Below are 27,457 nucleotides of genomic sequence, written 5' to 3' on the forward strand. Positions count from 1 at the left end.
CAACAAGCAAGTGTCGCCTTGTTTGTGCTCAGAGAGGTTGGGATATCTGTATACAGACTGGGAGGAAGTGGTATATGACGGAAGCACTCAAGCGGAGTGTGGGACGTTCCGTGACATATATACATGACACTTTCATGAAGGCTCCCAGGACTATAATCTTGGCTGATTACTACAGCTTTCTTCTCATTGCTGGTGGGCAATACAAGCTGGTTTGACCCATACAGCTTATGCTGTCTTGGGTTTAAACTTTCCGGTAGGCCTCCATTTACTTCGGTGGTGGCATTTTCACTATTTACTTTCTTTACGCACATGGTGACCATGATGGCTTCATACAATGATGGACTATGATTCACTATTATATATGATGGACATTTATAAATATTAGAGATTTTCATATTCATTTTATTTTATTTTCTATGTATATTTAAATCTTTAGCGCTACACTTTGTTACACTTATTCCTTCAGATTATACTGCATTAGCGGGCTCTCCACACTTCCTGTTTTTATTGTCTGCCTGTGTTACCAGGATCTGTGTTGTTCAGTCGATGTGGTTCACAGCCTGAACCACATCCAGGGAATGGAGTTAAATTTTCTTTTGATGAACTGCAGCTGACACAGGGACAGAAGAAATTATGTCATGTTGTCAACATCAACATTGTCCTTGTGAAAAACAACAAAAGGTTAAAGCAGCCAGTTTAGATACATGGCTCACAAAGGTGATGGCTACACCTTATGAGAGAGAGCAGAACCTGTAGGACAAGAGGAACATGACCCTACCTACGACAGAGGGACCAATGGTACAGGTGCTATCGGCTAAGGAAGTCTGCCTGCCATTTGTATACCTCTGGGATATACATGGCAATCAAGGCTGGAATAGAAAATTCTACCCAGAACAGGATCTGGTCCATCTCTCTTGCCATAGTGAGACATCTGGTTCACAGAAAGAGGCAAGGCCTTAGGACAACTGGTAGAAGGTGAAGGTCAGATGACTGGAGTTGTGATGGGGGAAATGCTGCGCTGACCCAAAAAATTATCAATAAAGTGAACAGCAGCTGACACACAAACAAACCAAGTCACACCAACATGTATGTAAAACAAGTGCAGCGCTAGAGCGCTGCAGATGACTGGAGTTGACCAAAGTCACTGTAGGTGGGCAGTAGGAAAGGATCAATGTTTTCTATGGCTCTCTGTAGCAGGAGCAGTAGCAGGGATATGCTTTCTCAATGCTGCATGGAGGTAAATAGAATTTAGAGCATGCACATGACAGTCCACCCAGCACAGGGCGTCAGCTCTCAGTACTACAAGGTTAACCCCTTCTGCAGTGGAAACAAGTGGGAAACAGTGAATTTTAAAGGCACCCAGTAACCTTTGTAATTGAGAAAGCTCTCTGTGCTCAGCCCAAGTGGCTCTTTACATAATGGGTTTGATTTACTAAAACTGTAGAGTGCAAAACCTGGTGCAGCTCTGCACAGAAACCAATCAGCTTGCAGGTTTTGGTCAAAGCTTAATTGAACAAGCTGAAGTTAGATGTTGATTGGCTACAATGCACAATTGCACCAGATTTTGCACTCTCCAGTTTTAGTAAATCAACCCCAGTGAGTCTTAAGAGAGAGATCGATACCAGGAGCTCTGGACCTGAGATGCACTCTCTGGCTAGACTTTACCAGCACAGAGTCTGGAAAGCACCCTATGCAGAACCCAGTGCCCAAAGGTCACGTCCAGGCTTTCCTCCCATGCTGGTAATAGGAGGGGTTATCCTTTAATAGCCTACAGTTTTTTCTTACCAGTTTTCAATCCTCCTGTAGTCAGCAGCATAACCTGAAGGTTTTAAAAGCTTCCTAGGTCCCTCAATGGACTAAATAGACATAAAGATTTGTACAGTCTCCCTCTGGTGGCTAAAAGTACAATATAGTAATAGTAATGTAGAGTCTCCCTCTATTGGCTAATAGTGTATATAGTAAAACTGTCCCAAAACCTTAGCTAGTTTGATACATTTTATTTAAAACGTACATAATATAACTTTTATTCTATTTGCCTGTTAGTGATACCTTTAATAAGAGATGAACTGCATTACAGGAATGGATCATGACAAGCTTCAGAACATTTCCATTCTCAGGGCACTTGTTAGCGTGAGATTCTTCACAGCATACACACATTCTTCCTTCCGCCAGTCCTACCTGTAAAGACAATCTGTAAGTCAAAGTCTTCCTTAAAAAATGTGAGCATAGTCTACTCATTGTTACAAAACAACCTTCCTATTAAAATGATTTCCCCGGGTAAGTAAAGTGAAAGGCAAGTGAGTTTGACCTCCTGCTTTTAATCTCTCCATGTAGCAATACACTTTTGAATAAATATACACATTTGTATTTAATATTTTATAAAGTTACAGTCTCATTGTTAGCGCAGAATACATAATTCTCCACTAAAATGTATTCCTAATAAAAAGAACATTTACATTTTTAACAAAGGAAAATTAATGATACAGCCCAATTTTGAAACTCTAGACTAGAACTACATATTAGGAACTACATAAAAGATAATGCATAGACCGTATTTTGTTACCTACTAATGTTATTGTTATTGATCCTCCTAATTCTACATGTTGAGATAAGTGAGATTGTTTTCTTGTTCTAAAACATTGGCATAATATGCATGATTGTTAGTTAAAGAATATATTATGGATCTAGCTTCCGGATTTCTAATAAAGAAATACAGGCTGTCAGATATTATTGGTCAGCACAGGGGCTTAGTGGTTAGCAGTTCTGGATTGCAGCACTGGGGTAATTGGTCCAAATCCAAACTGTGACACTACCTGCATTAAGTTTGCATGTTCTCCCTGTGCTTGCTTGGGTTTACTCCAGTTTCCTTCCACACTCCAAAGACATGCTGGTAGATCAATTGGCTCCTACCTATACTGGCCCCTATATGTGTATGTATGTAAGATAAAGACAGTAGATTGTAAGCTGCTTGAGGACAAGGACTAATGTGAATGTACAGTTTATGTAAAGCACTATGTAATACTTATAATAAATAATACACCTTATTTAACCCTTGCCACTGCGTGTACACATATACAGTATCTCACAAAAGTGAGTACACCCCTCACATTTTTGTAAATATTTTAGTATATCTTTTCATGTGACAACACTGAAGAAATGACACTTTGCTACAATGTACAATGCTACAATGCTAGTTACAAGGTTACAAGGTCTCAGGTCTGAATGGGGAGCAGGTGTGTTAAATTTGGTGTTATCGCTCTCACTCTCTCATACTGGTCAATGGAAGTTCAACATGGCACCTCATAGCAAAGAACTCTCTGAGGATCTTAAAAAAAGAATTGTTGCTCTACATAAAGATGGCCTAGGCTATAAGAAGATTTCCAAGACCCTGAAACTGAGCTGCAGCACCGTGGCCAAGACCATACAGCTGTTTAACAGGACAGGTTCAGAACAGGCCTCGCCACAGTTGACAAAAGAAGTTGAGTGCAAGTGCTCAGCGTCATATCCAGAGGTTGTCATTGGGAAACAGACGTATGAGTGCTGCCAGCATTGCTGCAGAGGTTGAAGGGGTGGGGGTCAGCCTGTCAGTGCTCAGACCACACACCGCACACTGCATCAAATTGGTCTGCATGGCTGTCGTCCCAGAAGGAAGCCTCTTCTAAAGATGATGCACAAGAAAGCCCGCAAACAGTTTGCTAAAGACGAGCAGACTAAGCTCATACTGGAACCTTGTCCTGTGGTCTGATGAGACCAAGATAAACTTCTTTGGTTGTGTGTGGCAGCAACCAGGTGAGGAGTACAAAGACAAGTGCATCTTGCCTACAGTCAAGCATGGTGGTGGGAGTGTCATGTTCTGGGGCTGCATGAGTGCTGCCGGCATTGGGGAGCTAGAGTTCATTGAGGGAACCATGAATGCCAACATGAACTGTGACATACTGAAGCAGAGTATGATCCCCTCCCTTCAGAGACTGGGCCGCAGGGCAATATTCCAACATGATAACGACCCCAAACACACCTCCAAGATGACCACTGCCTTGCTAAAGAAGTTGAGGATAAAGGTGATGGACTGGCCAAGGATGTCTCCAGACCTAAACCCTATTGGGCATCTGTGGGGCATCCTCAAATGAAAGGTGGAGGAGCGCAAGGTCTCCAACATCCACCAGCTCCGTGGTGTCGTCATGGAGGAGTGGAAGAGGACTTCAGTGGCAACCTTTGAAGCTCTGGTGAACTCCATGCCCAAGAAGGTTAAGGCAGTGCTGGAAAATAATGGTGGCCACACAAAATATTGACACTTTGGGCCCAATTTGGACATTTTCACTTAGGGGTGTACTCACTTTTGTTGCCAGTTGTTTAGACATTAATGGCTGTGGGTTGAGTTATTTTGAGGGGACAGCAACTTCACACTGTTATACAAGCTGTACACTCACTACATTGTAGCAAAGTGTTATTTCTTCAGTGTTGTCACATGAAAAGATATAATAAAATATTTACAAAAATGTGAGGGGTGTTCGCACTTTTGTGAAAGACTGTGTGTGTGTGTGTGTGTGTATGTATGTGTATATATATATATATATATATATATATATATATATATATATATATATATATATATATATATATATATATATATATATATAAAATATATATATCTAGATATAGATATATATATATATATAGATATATAAAAAATATATACCGTATATACTCGTGTATAAGTCGAATTTTTCAGCCCCTTTTTTGGGGCTGAAAGTGTCCCTTCGACTTATACACGAGTCACCGCCGTCTGCCTACATGATCAGCATGTCATGCAGGCAGACGGCGGCCAGCGTGTGCTGCATAGACTCGGCAGCGGCTCTCACTGTTCAAAAGCCGCGCCTCCTCGTCTGTGATAGGCAGTCAGTGTACAGCCTATCACAGACATTCTCTCATCCTCGTCCGTGGTATGAGGATGAGAGAATGTCCGTGATAGGCTGACCGCTGACTGCTGGGAAATGGAGTTTTCTGGACGAGGAAGAGGCGCGGCTTTTGAACACTGAATGGCCGCCGAATACTACACGCTGATCGGTGCAGAGCGGCGCACGGAGGATGCACAGGACACAGGTAGGATACACACACACACACACACACAAGCACACAGGTACATATACACATACACAGGACACAGGTACATATACACAGGTACATGACACAGGTACATATACACAGGACACATATGCACAGGACACATGACACATATGCACAGGAAACATGATACATGCACAGAACACAGGGAGGTATACAGCTGCAGATGAGCATTGCTGACCCTCTTTTTCCACTTGCAGTAGCTGCTGCATTTCTCACCCTCGTCTTATGCTCGGGTGAATAAGTTTTTCCCATTTTTTTGTGGTAAATTAGGGCCTCGACTTATACTCGGAACGACTTATACTCGAGTATATACGGTATAAAAATTATATTTTATATAATAGTGTGTATATATGTGTGTGTGTAGATAGATAGAGAGAGAGAGAGAGAGAGAGAGAGAGAGATCTATATATATATATATAGATCTATATAAATCTATATAGATATATATACATACACTAATTAATTTAATTTTTTATTTTATTTATTTTTTTACTATGTTGGGACAGTTTTCCTTTGATAATAAAAAAAAAAATAGGAGCTATCCATTATCATTTAGCGCCAAATTTGTGCTGAAAAAAAACAAGGCATAACTCACCTGGATACACAAAGTAATTGCGATGATACAGTATGTACAGATTTACTAACACATGTCAAAGTTGCAAAACTGTTTAGGCATTAGGATTTATTTTACTCTCCATCATGAAGGGGTTACAGAATGGTATTTATAACATCTATCATTTGCACATAAATAATCTTGGAAGATTTAAGAGTATCCATGGTCTGAATTTTTCAATTCAACAGCTACATACCTATATGAAGTTAATTTCTTTATAGGTTTTTTTTGCCTGAGAACAAGGTCCTAGCCAAATATCACTAAATAGTGTTATGTTTAATATTCACCTCTTTTAACGAAAACCTATTCAATTCAGGTCAATTGTACTGTCATTTAATACCTACAAAAAATAGTTCCAAAATTTTAATTAAAACAGCACTCTGATCAATTAGAGTACCAATGCTGACATATTTATAGTAAATCTACCTGTATATAATGACTATTGTATAGACAGCAAGCTTGCCCCTGATCTCCTTGCTCACTTGAGTGTCAGCCACCACCTTAAACTTCGTCCAAAATTTCCACCTTGCCTATGTACAAAGATACTTATGCTAACAGGGACTGTTTTAAAAATTCTGACCTCCTGTCATCCCCTCCGCAGGCTCTGACCTCCTGTCCCCCCCCCCTCCGCAGCCTCTGACCTCCTGTCCCCCCCCTCCCCTCCGCAGCCTCTGACCTCCTGTCATTCCCCTGCAGCCTCTGACCTCCTGCCCCCCCCCCCTGCAGCCTCTGACCTCCTGTCATCCCCCTGCAGCCTCTGACCTCCTGTCATCCCCCTGCAGCCTCTGACCTCCTGCCCCCCCCTGCAGCCTCTGACCTCCTGTCATCCCCCTGCAGCCTCTGACCTCCTGTCCCCCCTGCAGCCTCTGACCTCCTGTCATCCCCTCCGCAGCCTCTGACCTCCTGTCCCCCCCTCCCCTCCACAGCCTCTGACCTCCTGTCATCCCCTCCGCAGCCTCTGACCTCCTGCCCCCCCCCCTGCAGCCTCGGACCTCCTGTCCCCCCCCCTGCAGCCTCAGACCTCCTGTTCCCCCCCTGCAGCCTCAGACCTCCTGTCCCCCCCGCAGCCTCTGACCTCCTGTCATCCCCCCGCAGCCTCTGACCTCCTGTCATCCCCCCGCAGCCTCTGACCTCCTGCAGCCTCTGACCTCCTGTCATTCCCTCCGCAGCCTCTGACCTCCTGTCCCCCCTGCAGCCTCTGACCTCCTCTCCCCCCCTGCAGCCTCTGACCTCCTGTCATCCCCAACGCAGCCTCTGACCTCCTGTCCCCCCCTCTCCTCCGCAGCCTCTGACCCCCTGTCATCCCCTCCGCAGCCTTTGACCTCCTGTCCCCCCCTGCAGCCTCTGACCTCCTGTCCGCCCCCCTCCTCTCAGCAGCCTCTGACCTCCTGTCATCCCCTCCGCAGCCTCTGACCTCCTGTCATCCCCCCCGCAGCCTCTGACCTCCTGTCCCCCCCCCCCTGCAGCCTCTGACCTCTCCTGTCGTCCCCTTCGCAGCCTCTGACCTCTCCTGTCGTCCCCTCCGCAGCCTCTGATCTCCTGTTGTCCCCCCTCACAGCCTCTGACCCCTCCTGTCGTCCCCTCCACAGCCTCTGATCTCCTGTTGTCCCCCCCACAGCCCCTGACCCCTCCTGTCATCCCCTCCGCAGCCTCTGACCTCCCCTGCTGTCCCCTCCGCAGCCTCTGACCTCCCCTATACCATCCGCAGCCTCTGACCTTCCCTGTACCATCCGCAGCCTCTGACCATCTCTTGTCTTATATGACGTCTGCAGTCTGGAGTGGAGTCAAAAGTGGGAGTGCTGCAGGGATGGGGGTCATGGGAGAAGTCAGACATGTATGGCCTGTGGAGAGGAAACTATGGGATAAAAGCAGAGCCACCAAGCTGGAGCCGACTGACTGAGCCCTGCTTGGTGCACATGAGAGGAGGTCAGTGACAGCACTGCTAGGCCAGTCTGAGGGGGGGGGGGGGTCAATACATTATTGTAAGGGGGCACTGATATAAAGGTTTACCCCTTATATCCGTAAACCCCCTTACTTTAGTGTTTTCAGAGGACCAGAGTCCTCCCCACATTCCCAGAGTTCCCCTTTACATCATAGTCTGCAGGATTCCACCTTACAATGCAAGGGGGAACTCTGATGTAAAGGGGAAAGCAGTGGACTCTGATATAAGTGGGGTCTCTGGTCACCAGTGCCCCCCTTTTATATCAGAGTTCCCGCTTAGATCATGATCTGCAATGTTCCCCTTTATGTCAGAGTTCCCTTGCACTGTAAAGGGGAATCCTCCTGATATATGGGGGAACTCTGTGTTGGGTTATATTAATTTCATGTAAATGGAGAAATATGTTTTTTGACTTTTGTTTAACTTAACACAATGCTAATAGCAGTTTATAGCTTAAATATTGATATTTGCACTGAAAACTGCCATTTACGGCACCTTTTTTTTGCAGTGTCAATAAAAAATGTGCCAGTAAATGCCATGATTTTTGCCATTAAAAAATTGCTGCTGTTTGTAAACTCCATGTCTCTCTTATCTATATATATAATACGCTCTTCAAATGTGCTTTAAAATGCATGGTTTTCCCTTTTGTGAACAAGAAAATAACGACGTTATGCGGTTGGGCTGGTATAAAAATGCTATGGGGCTGGTATGAAATTATTTCCAGGGCTGGTTTTTATTCCCAGTCCGGCCCTGATGCTATATATCTGTTTCGATGTATGAGCTGCTGAAAGGACATAGTATGGGGTACATCTGCTTTTTTAACCACTTGACGACCGCCTCACGCCGATGTACGTCGGCAAAGTGGCACGGACAGGCAAAATCACGTACAGGGTACGTGATTTGCCTTCCGCGGGTGGGGGGTCCGATCGGACCCCCCCCCGGTGCCTGAGGCGGTCGTCTTTTGTCCAGCGGCGATCGGTGATGAGGGGGAGACCATCCGTTCGTGGCCCCCCCCTCGCGATCGCCGCCGGCCAATGAAAACACTCCTTTGCTGCTGTATGCTAAACAGCAGCAAAGGAAGTGATGTCATCTCCCCTCGGGTCGGTATTTTCCGTTCCGGCCCGAGGAGAGAAGACATCTATGTGAGTGCACCAACACACACACACACAGTAGAACATGCCAGGCACACAAAACACCCCGATCCCCCCCCCGATCGCCCCCCGATCCCCCCCCAATCACCCCCCCCCCCCCTGTCACAAACTGACACCAGCAGTTTTTTTTTTTTTTTTTTTCTGATTACTGCATAGTGTCAGTTTGTGACAGTTACAGTGTTGGGACAGTGAGTACTACCCCCTTTAGGTCTAGGGTACCCCCCTAACCCCCCCTAATAAAGTTTTAACCCCTTCATCACCCCCTGTCACCAGTGTCACTAAGCGATCATTTTTCTGATCGCTGTATTAGTGTCGCTGGTGACGCTAGTTAGTGAGGTAAATATTTAGGTTCGCCGTCAGTGTTTTATAGCGTCAGGGACCCCCATATACTACCTAATAAATGTTTTAACCCCTTGATGGCCCCCTAGTTAACCCTTTCACCACTGATCACCGTATAACTGTTACGGTTGACGCTGGTTAGTTTGTTTATTTTTTATAGTGTCAGGGCACCCGCCGTTTATTACCAAATAAAGGTTTAGCCCCCTGATCGCCCGGCGGTGATATGCGTCGCCCCAGGCAGCGTCAGATTAGCGCCAGTACCGCTAACACCCACGCACGCAGCATACGCCTCCCTTAGTGGTATAGTATCTGTACGGATCAATATCTGATCCGATCAGATCTATACTAGCGTCCCCAGCAGTTTAGGGTTCCCAAAAACGCAGTGTTAGCGGGATCAGCCCAGATACCTGCTAGCACCTGCGTTTTGTGCCTCCGCCCAGCCCACCCAAGTGCAGTATCGATCGATCACTGTCACTTACAAAACACTAAACGCATAACTGCAGCGTTCGCAGAGTCAGGCCTGATCCCTGCGATCGCTAACAGTTTTTTTGGTAGCATTTTGGTGAACTAGCAAGCACCAGCCCCAGGCGTCAGATTAGCGCCAGTACCGCTAACACCCACGCACGCAGCATACGCCTCCCTTAGTGGTATAGTATCTGAACGGATCAATATCTGATCCGATCAGATCTATACTAGCGTCCCCAGCAGTTTAGGGTTCCCAAAAACGCAGTGTTAGCGGAATCAGCCCAGATACCTGCTAGCACCTGCGTTTTGCCCCTCCGCCCGGCCCAGCCCAGCCCACCCAAGTGCAGTATCGATCGATCACTGACACTTACAAAACACTAAACGCATAACTGCAGCGTTCGCAGAGTCAGGCCTGATCCCTGCGATCGCTAACAGTTTTTTTTTGTAGCGTTTTGGTGAACTGGCAAGCACCAGCCCCAGGCAGCGTCAGATTAGCGCCAGTACCGCTAACACCCACGCACGCACCGTACACCTCCCTTAGTGGTATAGTATCTGATCGCATCAATATCTGATCCGATCAGATCTATACTAGCGTCACCAGCAGTTTAGGGTTCCCAAAAACGCAGTGTTAGCGGGATCAGCCCAGATACCTGCTAGCACCTGCGTTTTGCCCCTCCGCCCGGCCCAGCCCACCCAAGTGCAGTATCGATCGATCACTGTCACTTACAAAACACTAAACGCATAACTGCAGCGTTCGCAGAGTCAGGCCTGATCCCTGCGATCGCTAACGTTTTTTGGTAGCGTTTTGGTGAACTGGCAAGCGCCAGCGGCCTAGTACACCCCGGTCGTAGTCAAACCAGCACTGCAGTAACACTTGGTGACGTGGCGAGTCCCATAAGTGCAGTTGAAGCTGGTGAGGTGGCAAGCACAAGTAGTGTCCCGCTGCCACCAAAAAGACAAACACAGGCCCATAGTGCCCTTCCTGCTGCATTCGCCAATCCTAATTGGGAACCCACCGCTTCTGCAGCGCCCGTACTTCCCCCATTCACATCCCCAACCAAATGCAGTCGGCTGCATGAGAGGCATTTTTATGTCCTCCCGAGTACCCCTACCCAACGAACCCCCAAAAAAGATGTCGTGTCTGCAGCAAGCGCGGATATAGGCGTGACACCCGCTATTATTGTCCCTCCTGTCCTGACAATCCTGGTCTTTGCATTGGTGAATGTTTTGAACGCTACCATTCACTAGTTGAGTATTAGCGTAGGGTACAGCATTGCACAGACTAGGCACACTTTCACAGGGTCTCCCAAGATGCCATCGCATTTTGAGAGACCCGAACCTGGAACCGGTTACAGTTATAAAAGTTAGTTACAAAAAAAGTGTAAAAAAAAAAAAAAAATATGAAATAAAAAAATATAGTTGTTGTTTTATTGTTCTCTCTCTCTCTATTCTCTCTCTCTATTGTTCTGCTCTTTTTTACTGTATTCTATTCTGCAATGTTTTATTGTTATTGTTATTGTTATTATGTTTTATCATGTTTGTTTTTCAGGTGTGTAATTATTTACACTTTACTGTGCTTTATTGTTAACCATTGTTAACCATTTTTTTGTCTTCAGGTACGCCATTCACGACTTTGAGTGGTTATACCAGAATGATGCCTGCAGGTTTAGGTATCATCTTGGTATCATTCTTTTCAGCCAGCGGTCGGCTTTCATGTAAAAGCAATCCTAGCGGCTAATTAGCCTCTAGACTGCTTTTACAAGCCGTGGGAGGGAATGCCCCCCCCCCCCCCACCGTCTTCCGTGTTTTTCTCTGGCTCTCCTGTCTCAACAGGGAACCTGAGAATGCAGCCGGTGATTCAGCCAGCTGACCATAGAGCTGATCAGAGACCAGAGTGGCTCCAAACATCTCTATGGCCTAAGAAACCGGAAGCTACGAGTATTTCATGACTTAGATTTCGCCGGATGTAAATAGCGCCATTGGGAAATTGGGGAAGCATTTTATCACACCGATCTTGGTGTGGTCAGATGCTTTGAGGGCAGAGGAGAGATCTAGGGTCTAATAGACCACAATTTTTTCAAAAAAGAGTACCTGTCACTACCTATTGCTATCATAGGGGATATTTACATTCCCCGAGATAACAATAAAAATGATTAAAAAAAAAAATATGAAAGGAACAGTTTAAAAGTAAGATTAAAAAAGCAAAAAAATAATAAAGAAAAAAAAAAACAAAAAAAAAAAACACCCCTGTCGCCCCCTGCTCTCGCGCTAAGGCGAACGCAAGCGGCGGTCTGTCGTCAAACATAAACAGCAATTGCACCATGCATGTGAGGTATCACCGCGAAGGCCAGATCGAGGGCAGTAATTTTTCCAGTAGACCTCCTCTGTAAATCTAAAGTGGTAACCTGTAAAGGCTTTTGAAGGCTTTTAAACATGTATTTATTTTGTTGCCACTGCACGTTTGTGCGCAATTTTAAAGCATGTCATGTTTGGTATCCATGTACTCGGCCTAAGATCATCTTTTTTATTTCATCAAACATTTGGGCAATATAGCGTGTTTTAGTGCATTAAAATTAAAAAAAGTGTGTTTTTTCCCCAAAAAATGCGTTTGAAAAATCGCTGCGCAATTACTGTGTGAAAAAAAAAAATGAAACACCCACCATTTTAATCTGTAGGGCATTTGCTTTAAAAAAATATATAATGTTTGGGGGTTCAAAGTAATTTTTTTGCAAAAAAAAAAAACTTTTTCATGTAAACAATAAGTGTCAGAAAGGGCTTTGTCTTCAAGTGGTTAGAAGAGTGGGTGATGTGTGACATAAGCTTCTAAATGTTGTGCATAAAATGCCAGGACAGTTCAAAACCCCCCCAAATGACCCCATTTTGGAAAGTAGACACCCCAAGCTATTTGCTGAGAGGCATGTCGAGTCCATGGAATATTTTATATTGCGACACAAGTTGCGGGAAAGAGACAAATTTTTTTTTTTTTTTTTTTTTTTTGCACAAAGTTGTCACTAAATGATATATTGCTCAAACATGCCATGGAAATATGTGAAATTACACCCCAAAATACATTCTGCTGCTTCTCCTGAGTACGGAGATACCACATGTGTGAGACTTTTTGGGAGCCTAGCCGCGTACAGGACCCCGAAAACCAAGCACCGCCTTCAGGCTTTCTAAGGGCGTGAATTTTTGATTTCACTCTTCACTGCCTATCACAGTTTCGGAGGCCATGGAATGCCCAGGTGGCACAAAACCCCCCCAAATGACCCCATTTTGGAAAGTAGACACCCCAAGCTATTTGCTGAGAGGTATAGTGAGTATTTTGCAGACCTCACTTTTTGTCACAAAGTTTTGAAAATTGAAAAAAGAAAAAAAAAAAATGTTTTTTTCTTGTCTTTCTTCATTTTCAAAAACAAATGAGAGCTGCAAAATACTCACCATGCCTTTCAGCAAATAGCTTGGGGTGTCTACTTTCCAAAATGGGGTCATTTGGGGGGGTTTGTGCCACCTGGGCATTCCATGGCCTCCGAAACTGTGATAGGCAGTAAAGAGTGAAATCAAAAATTTTCACCCTTAGAAATCCTGAAGGCAGTGATTGGTTTTCGGGGCCCCGTACGCGGCTAGGCTCCCAAAAAGTCCCACACATGTGGTATCCCCATACTCAGGAGAAGCAGCTAAATGTATTTTGGGGTGCAATTCCACATATGCCCATGGCCTGTGTGAGCAATATATCATTTAGTGACAACTTTATGAAAAAAAAAAAAAAAAAAAAAAAAAAGTGTCACTTTCCCGCAACTTGTGTCAAAATATAAAATATTCCATGGACTCAATATGCCTCTCAGCAAATAGCTTGGGGTGTCTACTTTCCAAAATGGGGTCATTTTGGGGGGTTTTGTGCCACCTGGGCATTCCATGGCCTCCGAAACTGTGATAGGCAGTGAAGAGTGAAAGCAAAAATTTACACCCTTAGAAATCCTGAAGGCAGTGATTGGTTTTCGGGGCCCCGTACGCGGCTAGGCTCCCAAAAAGTCCCACACATGTGGTATCCCCATACTCAGGAGAAGCAGCTAAATGTATTTTGGGGTGCAATTCCACATAGGCCCATGGCCTGTGTGAGCAATATATCATTTAGTGACGACTTTTTGTAAATATTTTTTTTTTTTTTTTTTTTTGTCATTTTTCAATCACTTGGGACAAAAAAAATAAATATTCAATGGGTTCAACATGCCTCTCAGCAATTTCCTTGGGGTGTCTACTTTCCAAAATGGGGTCATTTGGGGGGGTTTTGTACTGCCCTGCCATTTTAGCACCTCAAGAAATGACATAGGCAGTCATAAACTAAAAGCTGTGTAAATTCCAGAAAATGTACCCTAGTTTGTAGACGCTATAACTTTTGCGCAAACCAATAAATATACGCTTATTGACATTTTTTTTACCAAAGACATGTGGCCGAATACATTTTGGCCTAAATGTATGACTAAAATTTAGTTTATTGGATTTTTTTTATAACAAAAAGTAGAAAATATCATTTTTTTTCAAAATTTTCGGTCTTTTTCCGTTTATAGCGCAAAAAATAAAAACCGCAGAGGTGATCAAATACCATCAAAAGAAAGCTCTATTTGTGGGAAGAAAAGGACGCAAATTTCGTTTGGGTACAGCATTGCATGACCGCGCAATTAGCAGTTAAAGCGACGCAGTGCCAAATTGGAAAAAGACCTCTGGTCCTTAGGCAGCATAATGGTCCGGGGCTCAAGTGGTTAAGTACGAGCCACACACTCACACAAGCTGTACTTGCCAATTTAAATTATGTTTTTGTTTGGTGCTTGGTGCCTTTATTTTCTGTTTCTTACACAAGTTGGTGCACCACTGTGTGGGCCACACAGCCTGAAGTGTTTTTTTGCTATAATGGAAAATACAAATAAACAGATTTAAAAAAACAAAAAAACAAAAAAAAAACAACTTATTTCTCAACTTTTTACTAGCTTTTTGGACGTGTATTATTTTGTGCCAAACAATTGTTTAAATTTGAAGTCAAATTTAGGAGACAGAGCTTTATTGTTCTCACTCTAAAAGACACCCACTTTAACCCCAAATTATGCTTGCATATAAAACATGACAGATACCATTACAGGCCAGGAAACAATTATATAGTTTTAAATATATACTGTGAATGGATATAAATACATATTTATATATATAATGTGGTAGTTTAAGTACTTTTGTGTTGTTTAGGAACAGGATGGGAGCTTGAGTTTCTCTTTAAATGGTTGAGGAAATAATACATTAATGCACTTAATCTATTCTTCCTGTAAGTAAAGTGCTCATTATAATGCAAGTCAGCTAATGGGTAACAGGAGATGAAGGTCCGCTTGATCCAACTGGAAAAACAATCACAATATAACATGTCTTCACAGGATGCTGGTGAGCCCAACATTTACATCATGAGTGCTTGAGTACGGAAACCATGTACAGTTCACATTGTTAATTGTTCATTTTTATTGATGATTTTAAGGCAAAGCGCCACAACAATGACAACATGTGTCTTTAATATACACATATTTATTTTTTGTTAAGAAAACAGTCTGGGCTGATGTGTCTGCCTTACCGTTTATAGTCTTGTGATGTTGATATAAATATGCATTATTTATTTCCAGTGTCCAGAGAGTAAATGAATTTTATATATACACACATTTTTTTTTTTTTTCGTTTTATATTTTATGTTTAGCTTTTCAAGAAGATGAGAACTGTATTTAAAACTGTCACATAATAAGAAAATTACAAATTAGACAGGATAAAAATAGAACCGTATAGATATACTGCTTATTGTTAGAAATTGATAGTCTCCTTTTTTTGTGTTCAGTCAATATTTTACTGCAGCAATGCTTGTTGCCTGTATAGGTCTAAAGCTGGCCATAGAATTTTTTTTTTGATAAACCAGCAAGTTGAACAAAAGCAAAAAGACAGATACCTCCACCCACACAAGGGAGGTGAATAGAGGAATCCTCCCCTTCTAGGATATTGTTTTTTGACAACAGGAGTCTCCGCTGTCAGAACACACTGATCAGTGACAGCAACCAGTTGGCTACAGCTGGCTGATCAGGAAAAGGTTTTTCAACAAGTCCATTTTACAGAAATTGCTCCAACAATTGACTTCTGTTGAAAAGGCACTGTCAAACATGGACTGAAATTTGGCCAGACCCTACTGAAGCGACCAAATTTCAGCCCATTCATGGCCAGCTTAAGAGTCAGTAACAGACTACTACAGTGTCACTTATTGTCCTCTGGGAGTTGGAAAGGAGGCAAATAAACCTGCTTTAATTAAAAAAAAAAAAAAAAAAAAAGCCAATGCTCTTGCATTCAAGTTTTTCTTAACGCAAAAGAGATATAAGAAGCAAAAGAATGGGAGCGTGTTACTTTTATTTGACAAGACAGATCATTAATTTAGCGTTAAGTGTTCACAAGCATTTCAGTCAGGTTTCCTGCTTTGGGCAACTACAGCACTCACTTTTTAGTAAAGGTTGCTTTAGGCTAAATTCTCAACTTTAAGCTTAGGATTGCAAGTGCTAAAAGCCGTGTTTAATGCACATTAGCACACTGCATGGTAAAACTGTGAATGTACGTTGCCATTAATTCTTAACGTCACCTTGCCAGTTGCCTAAACAAATTCAGATAATAATTCTCTGCAATAAAATAAGCTATTATACTCATCTCTTCAGCAGCCCATGTCTCCTACCTTCCGTTTCAATGTGCAGCCTCAGCCAGGCTCTTCAGCATTCACCACTTCCAGGGGTGTCCCCTGCTGTACACTGTAGTTCCATCTGTAGACCCCTACATTACTACAGGACAGTGCAATGAAGTAGGGCCGGAGAAAAAAAAACCAAATGCCTTGGGGGCATGCCACAAACATCTGACACCCCCCAGAAGAGTGGAATGCCTAAAATTCTGAGGGAAGCTGCTGGAGAAGGGTGAACCTTGTCAAAGGCATCACTATCTAGGGGAGCCTCAAAGGGGTTGTAAACCCTCATGGTTTTTCACCTTAATGCATTCTATGCATTAAGGTGAAAAACCTTCTGTGGTGCTGCAGCCCCCCCAAGCCCCGTTTTACTTACCTGACCCCGATCCTTCTCCGGCCGCGAACGAGCTGGTGTCTCCTGTCTTGATTGGACAGATTTATAGCAGCGCAGCCATTGGCTCCCACTGCTGTCAATCAAATCCAATGATGCAGTGCCGGGGGGGCGGTGCCGAGCCCTGCATTCTGTGTGAACGGACACAGATGTGGGACTCGGGAACGCGCCCGCACGGGTATCCACCAAGGAGAGCGCTTCTCCAACGTGGACACTCGATGCAGGGAGGAGCCAGGAGCGCCGCTGAGGGACCCCAGAAGAGGTAGATCGGGGCCACTCTGTGCAAAACGAACTGCACAGTGGAGGTAAGCGGTCCTGCCCCCCGTGATTGGGTAGTGTGCCGCGGCGTGTGCCGCATTGCCAGGGGACTCAAGGGAGGTGGATGGCGTGATATGTTATCGCGCCGAACCCTCCCATCTTCTCTGCACCAGCTGTATTTGATTGCGATTGGCTCTTGTCTTTTTACACATGCTCATATACCGGCCCTCGTATCTCTTTAGAAGACACTGAGGGATCGTCCGGGTGTGAGCAAACAATTTCCATTTGTAAGGTCAGTTTACTAAATACTTTTTGACAGGCTTTGGCACTCTCTGTCCTGTACATACACTGTCAGAGCACAGGCTTGCTGCAGCCTTATTTGATACAATTTTTCAGCATATTTATTTTATACAGATATCTACATATATGTTTTTGTATCAATTTAGAACAGTATTGGATCCAGAGTTTTGGTGGGGGCGTTTAACTAATGCCTGAGTCCTTGTAGTGAAGCAAGCCTCAGGTCCTACATATGATTCGGTTGTCGGGTGGTTCTGGACGGTGAATGAACAACTGACCAATGAGTTTCCTGACCGAGCATAATCCCTTCAGTCAATCGGTTCATGTCAATGGTTTGCTACATAAGTAAACAAATCCATGTATCAGACTACATGTTATGCTGTGTGTTGCATGGTTTGCTATTTAGCTGAACAGTTATGATGATTATTATTATGTACTTATATGTATCTATATATATTTTTATACTCCTCTTCTCTTTGTAGAAACCTTACACCAATTTGATTCAATAACATAAAACATCTGAAGAAGGACTATGTGTCTCTAACATGTAAGGTGTTATTAACACTGCATTGATCTCCGCCAATCCTCTGCACTAGGATGGTGATTCTTCTATACAACTGTATCAATCAGGGTATCAGATATGGTTTTTATGCATTGTATGTATTGTTCGTACATGCTGAATTTGTGTAATAAAATTTATACTTTTATACTATTGGCTTGATCTGTCTATTAACAACCCTAAGGGGTTCCTCACCGTACCTTTTGATACCAGGTGGTTTTTCTATGTTTGCTATTATTGGGTCAGACAGACCAAGCTTTTTCACATACAGCCACACTCCTCACCCAATTCTTTGTTCCTATGTATGACATGTTTGTTTTTTGTTTTTTTTTAATAAAATTACCACTCAGCTTCCTGCTTCTTCATATTCTGAGGAAATCTTCTTCCCTAACCTTTTACTATTTTCCTGTAAGATTAGCAATGTCTATAGTAACAAGGAATTCAAGCTCAGGTTATAATTTAGGAAAAGGTGTGGAACAGCTTTCTAGCGCTGCCTTTGGACACACAAAGAAAGTAATTTTTTTGGGCTGCACTGGTGCAAGCTGGTTACTTACTGATAGACAGTTAACTGAGATGCCAGGCTCAATTCTGAACTTAATATGGGGATTTCATTCAAAATATGCAAACCACAGCAAACTATGCAGCTTTGTTTGGATTACTATATTGTTCATATTAAATGACAACCTTCCAAAAGGGTGTGCTTGTGAATAAAAATAGAAATTGCTGTTCCATTCACTCAGAAATGTTTGTCCTGTCCCCTATGAGGTTTGCCAAACTTTACAAGAAACTGCTCCATCATGTACTCATGTACTCACAGCGGCAAGATGTCTCATATCTGAAAAAAACACAAAGCCACCCACCTCAACTGCCTTGTATGCCAGAATCAAAGACATAGAACTCATGGAAAAACTAACAGCTAAACTTTATGATAAACTAGAGTCCCATAATCATGTGTGGGAACTGTGACATCTATAAGAGAACCTGCCCTGACGGCCCTGCCTCTGATCTCGTCTGTTCCCCGACGATGGGGCTACCCCTATACCCCTGGAATGTTGCGACACCCCTTTTCCCTCTTTCCCATCTTCTTTCCTTACTCTCCCTTTGTACTTTCTCATCTGTGATCTATAATTTTTCCTTTTTTCTTTTCCCATCCTGACATCATGGAATACCTGATACTTCAGAAACCAGGACTCCCCTTATAGGTTTCTTTGAACCTTTACTCCATCACCATGACAAAGTACACTGTAAATGATGTGACATGACTATTTACATTATGCTACCATTGTTGGAAACTTAATACGTTTTCCCCCTCCTACTCAGGGATGTTCTTGCTGTTTTATACTTTGTATAGCTCACAGTATTGCAGGTTAGAAAACAACAATGTGAAGCAATGTATTTCATGCTTGTATTGTCTTTTATACAAATTCTAAAAAAAAAAGTTGATTGATGAAAAAAAAGATAAAAAAAAGCAGGAAATAAAGCAAGATTCTTTACAATCTGGGCTGTGTTCACACATGACTATGATCACCATTCTTAATCAAAAGTTACCATTTTCATTTAAAAGTTAAAGAAGTTGGCTTACCACTTGACAGCTGGGAACACTGGACACAAATTGTGCACCTTGACATCCTAAGATGAAGCCGGCCAAGTTTAGAAGGACGCAGACCACAGACAGCATTACAAACAGGTTGACCTTGTATAAGGAAAAGGACAGTAAGTAGGATACATTTCTACAGCATTTTTACATAATATACGTTTTTTTTTCACATTTTGGGAAGAACCACTAAAAGGATAAGAGACAGACTGAGGGATTATTTTAATAATACTATACTATAATACTATGTTAAACTATATACTATAATACTAAGGTTAGGTTCACACTATTGTGGTTTCTCTGTGGCCTCATGGGCACGAGCACAGAAGCTTATTTATTCAACTGGGCTGCTTACAGAAAATGCAGGTTCCTGCACCTTTTCCAAAATTTCAGCCGCTGGGAAGCCACATAGTGCTATGGGGTTCCCAGCAGGAGAAAATGACTGTGGTTCCCCATGTGTATGAGTGTCATGAAGAATTAATGGCACCCCCACACATCTACTACCAGCAGCGCATTTTTGTGGCAGGTGTGGGAAAGCGTGCAATTTACATGCAGTCCCACACATGCAGAAGTGTAACCCTAGCCTAAGATGAACGTGAATGTAGAAAAACACTTTGTGGAGCACCATGACCTAAATGTATCCTCAGGGAATAGAGAAAGTCCAACCTGTTAAGAGAGGGGAGCATTTTTCCCTACAGTTGTGCAGGAGAGAGACGAACTAGAGATTTACATCGTACAGAAGAATTCTTCATGGATTAATCCGTTAATGGGACATTACGTTTTAAATGATATGCACACTCTCTTCACAGCTGAGGAGGGATCTGTTAATGGATCTTTATTTCAGACAGAAAACAGTCAAGTGCTTATTAAGAAACTGGTATGAGTACTATATACCAATGATGTATTTTAGATACTTTGGTGTTGTGCATGTAAATGCTCATGTTTTAGCACTTCCTATGCTTTGATTTCAAGTAGATAACTTGCCAGATACAGATGGAGATGACCTGTCTTAGGGGTGGGCGATACTTTCTGAATTAAATCACTTAATGATGGAGCACTATAGTATGAAATGTGCAGAGCCATCTTTAACGCTGGGGAAAAAGGGCAGCTGCCCGGGGCACAGTCATTGTTGTGGGGCCCCCAAAGCAGCTGTCCCTTGAGCCCGAACCGCCCGCAAATAGTTTTCCTGGTGTAGCTGATCCTCTTTTCCCCCTCAACTCATTTGCCTGCCCTCTCCACTAGTTTACTGTACATTAGAGCTGCACGATTAATCGTCAAGAATCGTTATCGCGATTTTTTCCCCATTGCGATCTTGAAAAAGTGTTTCACGATTCTTGCTATGCAAATAATTCTCTCTGCTCTTCTGAAGCCACAGCCATCAAAAGAAAGGAAGAAAAAATCCGGGCAGTCTGTCAAGAATCACAACATTCTTTAGCAGTTGAACTTAAGTATAAACATTGTAACAATTTGTCAATGGAATAGACTTTGTGTGTAAGTGAGGAAAGTTTAACCACTAAACCTTTTTCTGACATTTGTTGGTTTCAAGTTAAAATAATTTTTTTTTGCTAGAAAATTACTTAGAAACCCCAAACATTATATATATTTTTTTAGTAGAGACCCTAGAGAATAAAATGGTGGTTGTTGCAATATTTTATGTCACACCGTATTTGCGCAGCGGTCTTTCAAATAAATTTTTTTTGGAAAAAAGTACTTTAATGCATTAAAGAAAATAAATAAATAACCAGTAAAGTTAGCTCAATTTTTTTTTGTATAATGTGAAAGATTTTACGTCGCGAGAATCGTGATCTTTTTATTCTAAGCAAAAAAATTGTGATTCTCATTTTGGCCAGAATCGTGCAGCTCTACTGTACATGCAGCGGACTGTGCTGTGATAGGGGAGAGCTGAGCTGCGGGTTGTCTGTGTAACTCCCCGCTCACCACAGGAGTGGGCTCTGTGTAATCCCTGCTTACCCCCTGTTGTTTTTTCTACTGCCGGGTTGTACACACAGAGCAGACTCTCCCCTACCCCCCTTCTCCTGTCAATGGCGGGTGGGGGATTAATAAAACAGAGAGGATGACCACAGCAGGACACTGTGATCCTGGCTCACTACTTGCTCTGTCTCTTCCCCCTACCTCCTAGCAACAGGAATGGACCAACCAGCAGGGAGGAGAGGAGCATCATGGGACATGTATTTCCCAGAGACAGGCTGCTCATTGAACAAAATGGCAGATGAACTACAGCCCCCATCAAGCCAAGCTTCGCAGCAGTAAGAAGGAGAGAACCAGATTTTTCCAGGCAAAGATTGCTCCTCTAGTTGGCTACCTGGGCAGGGTGTGTGAGAGGACCGTGCCGGGGGACACCATCTGAGAGAGAGCTGTGCCAGCAAAAGCTCAATGCCATGTGTGGGACTACCAGAGAGTACAGAGCGTGACCTGAGTGCGGAAGGATGGAGTTGCTGCCAGGATAAGTACCTGCTATGCTGCCTACCAGAGTCGCTACAGCCAACCCAGAGTGAGCAGGCACCTGATCAGAAGGATCACTGCTGCTGAGTCACTGAATCTGGTGAGAGAGCCTTGTGGCAGCTACTCGTTACCACCACTACAGACTGAGCCATTAGGAAATACCTACCAGCTACCCTATATTTCTATTACTGCCTGCAGGTCCTATTGACTGCTTTAAAGCATGCCAACGATTACAGGGCCCCAGTGCTTAGCCAGCTTTGTTTGTTTTTTGTGATGCTGGGCTGGAGAGCAAAATTGCATGGGGGAGGTGCTCAAGAAAATGTCTGTCCAGGGTCCAATCACTATTAAAGACAGCCCTGGAAATCACAAGAAAATCTAATGCCGCATACACACGAGCGGAATTTCCGTCAGAAAAAACTTAGATGGTTTTTCCAACGGAATTCCGCTCAAGCTTGCCTTGCATACACATGGTCACACAAAAGCTCTCTGAACTTTCGACCGTCAAGAATGCGTTGACGTACAACACTACGACGAGCCGAGAAAATGAAGTTCAATGCTTCCGAGCATACGTCGAATTGTTTCCAAGCATTCGTGATTTTTTCCACGTATGAATTGCATACAGACGAACGCATTTTCGGATAGGAACTTTTTCCGACCGAAAAATAGAGAACATGCTCTCAATCTTTTGCTGGCTGGAATTCCGCCAGCAAAAGTCCGATGGAGCATACATACACGGTCGCATTTTCCGACCAAAAGCTCACATTGGTCTTTTGCTGGTGGCATTTCCGATCGTGTGTATGCAGCATAAGAGATCTGATATACCTTGTTGTATTGTAAATAAAGTTTTATGCAGCGAAGATTGGTTTGTGCCTTTATCTTTTTGAACACATACATTAGCAGTAAATGGATTGGCACCCATTGTAGCAGAAGCTTTATGGAATGATCTGGACTAGTAACTGCATTTCTGTGTATGCACATATTCATACCATTCATACTACTCTTCTGCACATATAGTTCTGTACCATACCCTCTAACACTTTTGTCCTGCACATACTGCCTGCTGTCATACCCCCTACCATTCCTCTCCTGAACATACTGGCCATGGCCTTGCCCTGATATGCCTGTCCTGTATATAATGCTCACCATCAAACCCTATATACTCCACTCCTATGCATACCACCATACCCTCCAAAATCCTTTTCTGCACACGTTGTTAAAACATAGGTATATATATTTCTGTATCATAGAAGATTTCCATAGCACTATGGGTTTTCCAAAGGAAAATATAAATCTCCTTTCATGCAGGCTGAATTTTAAATCTTCATGAAAATACTGTTGCACACATATTATCACTAATAATTTATTTGTGCAAAGGTTCTTAACAGCCACACTTCAGTGCAAAATTTTTCATGCTGAAAGCTAACGATGCATCTATTGATAAGCAGGATTTGTCCACGCGCACATACTGTATAGAAAAAACACTGGTCATTCCCACACCAGAAGATTTGTGGAACGTTTTACATGTATCTACTTGTAAACTTTGACTACTGAAGGGATTAGTCACTCCATGATCATCCACCATCTGGAATATCCTGGTGTCAAATAGCAACCTTAGGATTTTTGAACATTTTAATTGCTGGACAGACTGTGATGATTGTATGATGCACTAAAAATCCTGCCACATTAGGCATGTAGACTCCATTATCTGGGTTTAGAATCTAGTGATTTAGTAAGCTACACTACATAAAAGTGCAGCTGTAGAGCCTTAACAATCTGGGTCATGCTGATATAGAATCTACATCAGACACATACACAGTGTGCTGACAGACACAGTACAGATGAGTGCCTGGTAGAAAATCACTATGACGTGGAAGAGCTGCTAAAATTCCAATCAACACTACAATCAGGGAGACATAAACATTCTACAACATAATTATGAATAAGCCTGACAACTTCAAAATCTGTGGGAAATATAGGATGTTTTCAGTACTACATACAGTGGCTTGCGAAAGTATTCGGCCCCCTTGAACTTTTCAACCTTTTGCCACATTTCAGGCTTCAAACATAAAGATATAAAATTTTAATTTTTTGTGAAGAATCACCAACAAGTGGGACACAATTGTGAAGTGGAACGAAATCTATTGGATATTTTAAACTTTTTTAGCAATTAAAAAACTGAAAAGTGGTGCGTGCAAAATTATTCGGCCCCTTTACTTTCAGTGCAGCAAACTCACTCCAGAAGTTCAGCGAGGATCTCTGAATGATCCAATGTTGTCCTAAATGACTGATGGTGATAAATAGAATCCACCTGTGTGTAATCAAGTCTCTGTATAAATGCACCTGCTCTGTGATAGTCTCAGGGTTCTGTTGAAAGCGCAGAGAGCATCATGAAGACCAAGGAACACACCAGGCAGGTCCGTATAACTGTTGTGGAGAAATTTAAAGCCGGATTTGGATACAAAAAGATTTCCCAAGCTTTAAACATCCCAAGGAGCACTGTGCAAGCGATCATTTTGAAATGGAAGGAGTATCAGACCACTGCAAATCTACCAAGACCTGGCTGTCCCTCTAAACTTTCAGCTCAGACAAGGAGAAGACTGATCAGAGATGCAGCCAAGAGGCCCATGATCACTCTGGATGAACTGCAGAGAACTACAGCTGAGGTGGGAGAGTCTGTCCATAGGACAACAATCAGTCGTACGCTGCACAAATCTTGCCTTTATGGAAGAGTGGCAAGAAGAAAGCCATTTCTCAAAGATATCCATAAAAAGTCTCGTCTAAAGTTTGCCACAAGCCACCTGGGAGACACACCAAACATGTGGAAGAAGGTGCTCTGGTCCGATGAAACCAAAATCAAACTTTTTGGCCACAATGCAAAACGATATGTTTGGCGTAAAAGCAACACAGCTCATCACACTCAACACACCATCCCCACTGTCAAACATGGTGGTGGCAGCATCATGGTTTGGGCCTGCTTTTCTTCAGCAGGGACAGGGAAGATGGTTAAAATTGAGGGGAAGATGGATGCAGCCAAATACAGGACCATTCTGGATGAAAACCTGTTGGAGTCTGCAAAAGACCTGAAACTGGGACGGAGATTTATCTTCCAACAAGACAATGATCCCAAACATACAGCAAAATCTACAAAGGAATGGTTCACAAATAAACGTATCCAGGTGTTAGAATGGCCAAGTCAAAGACCTGAATCCAATCGAGAATCTGTGGAAAGAGCTGAAAACTGCTGTTCACAAACGCTCTCCATCCAACCTCACTGAGCTCGAGCTGTTTTGCAAGGAAGAATGGGCAAGAATTTCAGTCTCTCAATGTGAAAAACTGATAGAGACATACCCCAAGCGACTTGCAGCTGTAATCACAGCAAAAGGTGGCTCTACAAAGTATTAACGCAAGGGGGCCGAATAATTTTGCACGCCCCACTTTTCATTTTTTTATTAGTTAAAAAAGTTTCAAAAATCCAAAAGATTTCGTTCCACTTCACAATTGTGTCCCACTTGTTGGTGATTCTTCACAAAAAATAAAAATGTAATATCTTTATGTTTGAAGCCTGAAATGTGGCAAAAGGTTGAAAAGTTCAAGGGGGCCGAATACTTTCGCAAGCCACTGTAACTTCCACTTCAGTCTAACCTAAATAAAGAAAGAATGCAGACTAATGTGACTAAAATGCTCATGCTAGTTACAGACTAGTTTATCACTATAGTTTCTCATTAAAGCGGGCTGATCAATAATTTAGAAGCCTAATTAAATTTTCTTACTATTCACAAACAACAACAACCGCATATTTAGTAACAAAATATTTTTTATTGATAAAGGAGTGTGTTTTGTCCATGCAGGCCAAAATAACAGGTTCCCTTTTTACTCACCTCTCCCCAGCAGTACATATTTCCTTTTCCTTCCCTCTCTACTTCCAGGTATGGAGCATGTGACTCATTTCCCTGTCATGGACAGTGCTGGTGCTTGATGATTGGCTCGGTGCTGTCACATGGAGGAACTCAAAGCTTACACATCCTTTGCTTGTTCTCAGCAGCTGAATGACAGTGGCGTGGGAGCAAAGGTAAAAAATAAAAGTATGAACTGCTGAGGAAGAGGTGATTGAAGTGAACCTGTTGCTTTAAGCAAAACACACATTTTCTTTAAAGCTGACTCTAGAAATGATCTTTTATTTAACCTATATTGGTCAAGCTTTTGTTACATCTAATTCTTCATATCTCACATCCAGAGGGCTGACGGGGATGCAGAAATATATTGTAGTAGTCTGTGCTAAGTACAGTTAGCACTGGTTTCTTTTAGGTGCTGCTCGAGCAACTTGCCTTCTGTATACTGAACATAGAGAGTCCCTCACTCACGTTCTGGAAAACATTCCCGGAGTTCTGCTTTAAGGTCGATTTCCAAGGGTATAGGATGCAGAGCAGCATTCAGTACCAAAGTTGAGGCAGGGCTCCTCTGGTTGCTAAAATGCCCTTAACACTCAAACACATCATCAGTCATGTCCAAAACATGTTCCTGTGAAAGCAAAGCCAATTTACTGTTGGGGGAAAGCAAACTTTTAGACAATAAGATTGGTTGGCTGGAAATATGGCATATTCCTCAAGTGCACAAAGTAAAAAAGACTGTTAACCAACCTAATCCAGATCAACAACATCCAGCAATAACTGTCTCCAGTCTACGACCATCTCTGCACTTGTGTGATATAGCTATAGTATAAACACAGCCACCACAACAGTTACCCCAGAGCCTGCCATGGTTAGATAACTAAGTACTGCTTTCTCTACAGCTACAGTGCTAGAACTTATATGCTTGAAGTGCCCACACTCGATCCAGTTCTAAGACTCCTACAGAGAAATTGCATCAAGTTGATTTAAATCATTGATTTAAATCACTAGTAAAAAGGTCTGATTTAAATCAACTTGATTTAAATCAATTTTTAAAGAGCAACTGTCATCTATGCCCCGCAGCGGCACCTCCTCTGACCCGCTGTTGATTCACCGACAGTCCCATTCACTTTATTGAGGTGGCTGGTGATGCGGCAGTGACACAACAAGGTGAGGGATGTGGCAGCAGCAGGTGAGTGGATGCCCGCTTATAGGCGCTGCCATGATGGATCTGAAATGACAGGTGCTCTTTAAATGTAAGAACTTATTCTTGCTGGTAGTTAGAATCATTAATATTTGCTAACAAAATCCTATTTAGAGTAATAAGCTGTCAAGTTAGTAGAACAGCGATATCAGAACTGTTTCAATCATACAGTTTGTAGTGTACATTGTAGATTTGCAAAACAATGGGATAAAGGAATATTCCTTAACTTTGTTTTATTTCATGGTTACTGTAAAATTGTGTGAATGCATCAATGCAGTGCATGTTATCTCAGTTTGCAGAGCTTGGATTTATTGAATGAGTTTACCAAAAATGTAAATATTGCAGAATATGCAGCCTCTTGCTACATAACTAAGCTCCACTGCATGCTGAAAAAAGTAAATTATTAATGTATCCTAAATAGAAGACTAGCTTTAGATAGA

The 27,457-nt window shown here is 42.8% G+C and overlaps 1 protein-coding gene across 5 annotated transcripts in view; it reads right to left on the reverse strand.

The window, feature by feature from the left end:
- ENTREP1 (endosomal transmembrane epsin interactor 1) overlaps nucleotides 1-27,457 on the reverse strand; it is a 134,363-nt gene that overhangs the window by 73,906 nt on the left and 33,000 nt on the right. For all 5 annotated transcript variants that reach the window (XM_073634650.1, XM_073634642.1, XM_073634636.1 and 2 more), the window contains exons 3-4: nucleotides 19,452-19,562; nucleotides 2,050-2,178 (exon numbers count right to left, since the gene is read on the reverse strand). In XM_073634650.1, coding sequence (XP_073490751.1) covers nucleotides 2,050-2,178; nucleotides 19,452-19,562 — 240 coding nt within the window. The remainder of the gene's footprint in view (nucleotides 1-2,049; nucleotides 2,179-19,451; nucleotides 19,563-27,457) is intronic.

Source organism: Aquarana catesbeiana, linkage group LG01 (assembly GCF_042186555.1).
Source record: "Aquarana catesbeiana isolate 2022-GZ linkage group LG01, ASM4218655v1, whole genome shotgun sequence".
NCBI classification, from domain to species: Eukaryota; Metazoa; Chordata; class Amphibia; order Anura; family Ranidae; genus Aquarana; species Aquarana catesbeiana.